Genomic DNA, 3,236 nt, shown 5'->3' with positions numbered 1-3,236 from the left:
CACACACACTCACTCTCACTCACACACACACTCATCAGCCTCTCTGTGTGAAGATCTGTGCTCTGAATGAAAGCTGATCAACGATTGTTTCTCAAACATGAAGACGGAAGCAGGAAGCACCGAGTCGTTTGGAGACCTCAGCAGCACTTCCTCTTCAGTTAAATTACAAATAATGACTCGGTGAACTGTCAGCAGGCTTGATTTATTCTCTTGTTGTTCTGTCTGAAGGAAATGAGACGAGCGTCACTGTTCAGATTAATGGCTAATCTGAAACCACTTGAGATTAACTCATCTGCAAATGAACGTATCCAACAAGACTTCACAAAGGAAAGACGGATTCATTTTTAATCCATAGCATACATTTATTTAAGCTCATATCCAGCACACAGGTGATTTTCACTCTTAAAGGCACAGTGCATGTTTAAAGTACAATCCAGTGCATGCAAACACAGAGTTCAGATCCCGATTAAATTAACACGGAAATTCAGAAGAGAGAGCCAGAGGAGATCATTTGGTCAGTTTCTTCACCAGCTCCAGCTCCTCCACTGGTTTCCACTGCTGGTTAATAGTTATGAGCTGAACGGAGACACAAACAACCTGTTAATGCTCCTCTGGACTTTATTTGAGCTTTAGTCAACATGAAATCCACAGAGCATCTCCACATGTCTCAGAGGTCATGTATTATAACTCTATCCTTATCTTATATGTTATTGCTGTTTACAATCTACATTTATGCAGCCTAAAATACTCTCACTCACACACACACACACACACACACTCACTCTCACTCACACACACACTCATCAGCCTCTCTGTGTGAAGATCTGTGCTCTGAATGAAAACTGATCAACGATTGTTTCTCAAACATGAAGACGGAAGCAGGAAGCACCGAGTCGTTTGGAGACCTCAGCAGCACTTCCTCTTCAGTTAAATTACAAATAATGACTCGGTGAACTGTCAGCAGGCTTGATTTATTCTCTTGTTGTTCTGTCTGAAGGAAATGAGACGAGCGTCACTGTTCAGATTAATGGCTAATCTGAAACCACTTGAGATTAACTCATCTGCAAATGAACGTATCCAACAAGACTTCACAAAGGAAAGACGGATTCATTTTTAATCCATAGCATACATTTATTTAAGCTCATATCCAGCACACAGGTGATTTTCACTCTTAAAGGCACAGTGCATGCAAACACAGAGTTCAGATCCCGATTAAATTAACACGGAAATTCAGAAGAGAGAGCCAGAGGAGATCATTTGGTCAGTTTCTTCACCAGCTCCAGCTCCTCCACTGGTTTCCACTGCTGGTTAATAGTTATGAGCTGAACGGAGACACAAACAACCTGTTAATGCTCCTCTGGACTTTATTTGAGCTTTAGTCAACATGAAATCCACAGAGCATCTCCACATGTCTCAGAGGTCATGTATTATAACTCTATCCTTATCTTATATGTTATTGCTGTTTACAATCTACATTTATGCAGCCTAAAATACTGATTAAATAGATATTTGACAGCTGGTTACATTATCATCACCCCTCAGTCTATGAATGAAGAGCGTTTCTTACCTTCTGTGGTGTTGACGGATCTAATGTCTCCCATGGCTCTGGGTTTCTGGTCTTCACACACACTCACTCTCACTCACACACACACTCATCAGCCTCTCTGTGTGAAGATCTGTGCTCTGAATGAAAGCTGATCAACGATTGTTTCTCAAACATGAAGACGGAAGCAGGAAGCACCGAGTCGTTTGGAGACCTCAGCAGCACTTCCTCTTCAGTTAAATTACAAATAATGACTCGGTGAACTGTCAGCAGGCTTGATTTATTCTCTTGTTGTTCTGTCTGAAGGAAATGAGACGAGCGTCACTGTTCAGATTAATGGCTAATCTGAAACCACTTGAGATTAACTCATCTGCAAATGAACGTATCCAACAAGACTTCACAAAGGAAAGACGGATTCATTTTTAATCCATAGCATACATTTATTTAAGCTCATATCCAGCACACAGGTGATTTTCACTCTTAAAGGCACAGTGCATGCAAACACAGAGTTCAGATCCCGATTAAATTAACACGGAAATTCAGAAGAGAGAGCCAGAGGAGATCATTTGGTCAGTTTCTTCACCAGCTCCAGCTCCTCCACTGGTTTCCACTGCTGGTTAATAGTTATGAGCTGAACGGAGACACAAACAACCTGTTAATGCTCCTCTGGACTTTATTTGAGCTTTAGTCAACATGAAATTCACAGAGCATCTCCACATGTCTCAGAGGTCATGTATTATAACTCTATCCTTATCTTATATGTTATTGCTGTTTACAATCTACATTTATGCAGCCTAAAATACTGATTAAATAGATATTTGACAGCTGGTTACATTATCATCACCCCTCAGTCTATGAATGAAGAGCGTTTCTTACCTTCTGTGGTGTTGACGGATCTAATGTCTCCCATGGCTCTGGGTTTCTGGTCTTGTTTAAACTATAAAAGTCCAGAGATTTGATCAGTGCACAGCTTTTATAATATTATACGTTAAATATTAACTTTTCAATTACATATCAGACTTGCTCAGGCAGTTTCATTATGTGTGTTAAATTTAAAACTTTAATTTTCTCAATAACTAGTAAAACACAGTTCATAATAACGAATACAGGAAAGAGATTGCTTATTATTAACCCCATAAATAACTGAAATCTTATCATTAAACCTGTAATAAAGCTAAGTTTCTCACATGACATCTGGTTTGGTCAGTAAGAAGTAAATGGAGGCTGCTGTTGCTCCAAGTGCAGCACATCCCACAAACCCAATCAGAGGAATCAACTAGAAACATGAAAAGTACAAACTAAATTAAACAGTATTATCCACAGCAGGCTGATGCTGATGAGAAGTCTTCCTCACCTCCTTCCTCTTCTTGAGCATTTGTAGAAATCCTCCATGCATCTTTCACCTGCTACAATGTTTCCTAAAAACTAAATTCAAAACGATTCCATTTAGAATGTTCCAGTGAGACACAGTTTGAGAGTCAAATAAACATCAAACATGAGTAAAAGAGTCGTGATGAGGAAGATGATGAAGATGAGGATGAGAGAGAACAGACCTGCTGAAGTTGCGCTGTAGATGCAGCATCATTCTGACTGTGTCGCTCTTATAACGCAAAGGAGACGCGTTTAATGGCACGTACACACACACACACACACACACACAGACACACTCACACACTCACACACACACTCACTC

General features: G+C 40.0%; 1 protein-coding gene across 2 annotated transcripts; it reads right to left on the bottom strand.

Moving 5' to 3' along the window:
• Nucleotides 1-1,675: 1,675 nt before the first annotated feature.
• cunh15orf48 (chromosome unknown C15orf48 homolog) lies at nucleotides 1,676-3,225 on the bottom strand. 2 transcript variants are annotated; one of them, XM_016518718.1, is made up of 5 exons: nucleotides 3,093-3,225; nucleotides 2,898-2,968; nucleotides 2,731-2,819; nucleotides 2,420-2,480; nucleotides 1,676-2,174 (listed from the first exon to the last, which is right to left on the bottom strand). In XM_016518718.1, the coding sequence occupies exons 2-5, from the start codon at nucleotides 2,937-2,939 to the stop codon at nucleotides 2,106-2,108; spliced, it is 261 nt and encodes an 86-aa protein (XP_016374204.1). In that variant the 5' UTR covers nucleotides 2,940-2,968; nucleotides 3,093-3,225; the 3' UTR covers nucleotides 1,676-2,105. The 2 variants fall into 2 exon arrangements, with proteins under 2 accessions (XP_016374204.1, XP_016374196.1); XM_016518710.1 differs by having other exon boundaries at nucleotides 3,097-3,225.
• Between the last annotated feature and the right edge of the window lie 11 nt (nucleotides 3,226-3,236).

This window comes from Sinocyclocheilus rhinocerous, unplaced genomic scaffold, assembly GCF_001515625.1.
Source record: "Sinocyclocheilus rhinocerous isolate Xijiao unplaced genomic scaffold, SAMN03320098_v1.1 scaffold1093, whole genome shotgun sequence".
Taxonomy (NCBI): Eukaryota; Metazoa; Chordata; class Actinopteri; order Cypriniformes; family Cyprinidae; genus Sinocyclocheilus; species Sinocyclocheilus rhinocerous.
Note: the sequence above shows the minus strand (reverse complement) of the source record. Positions and strands in the feature narration are given on the sequence as shown.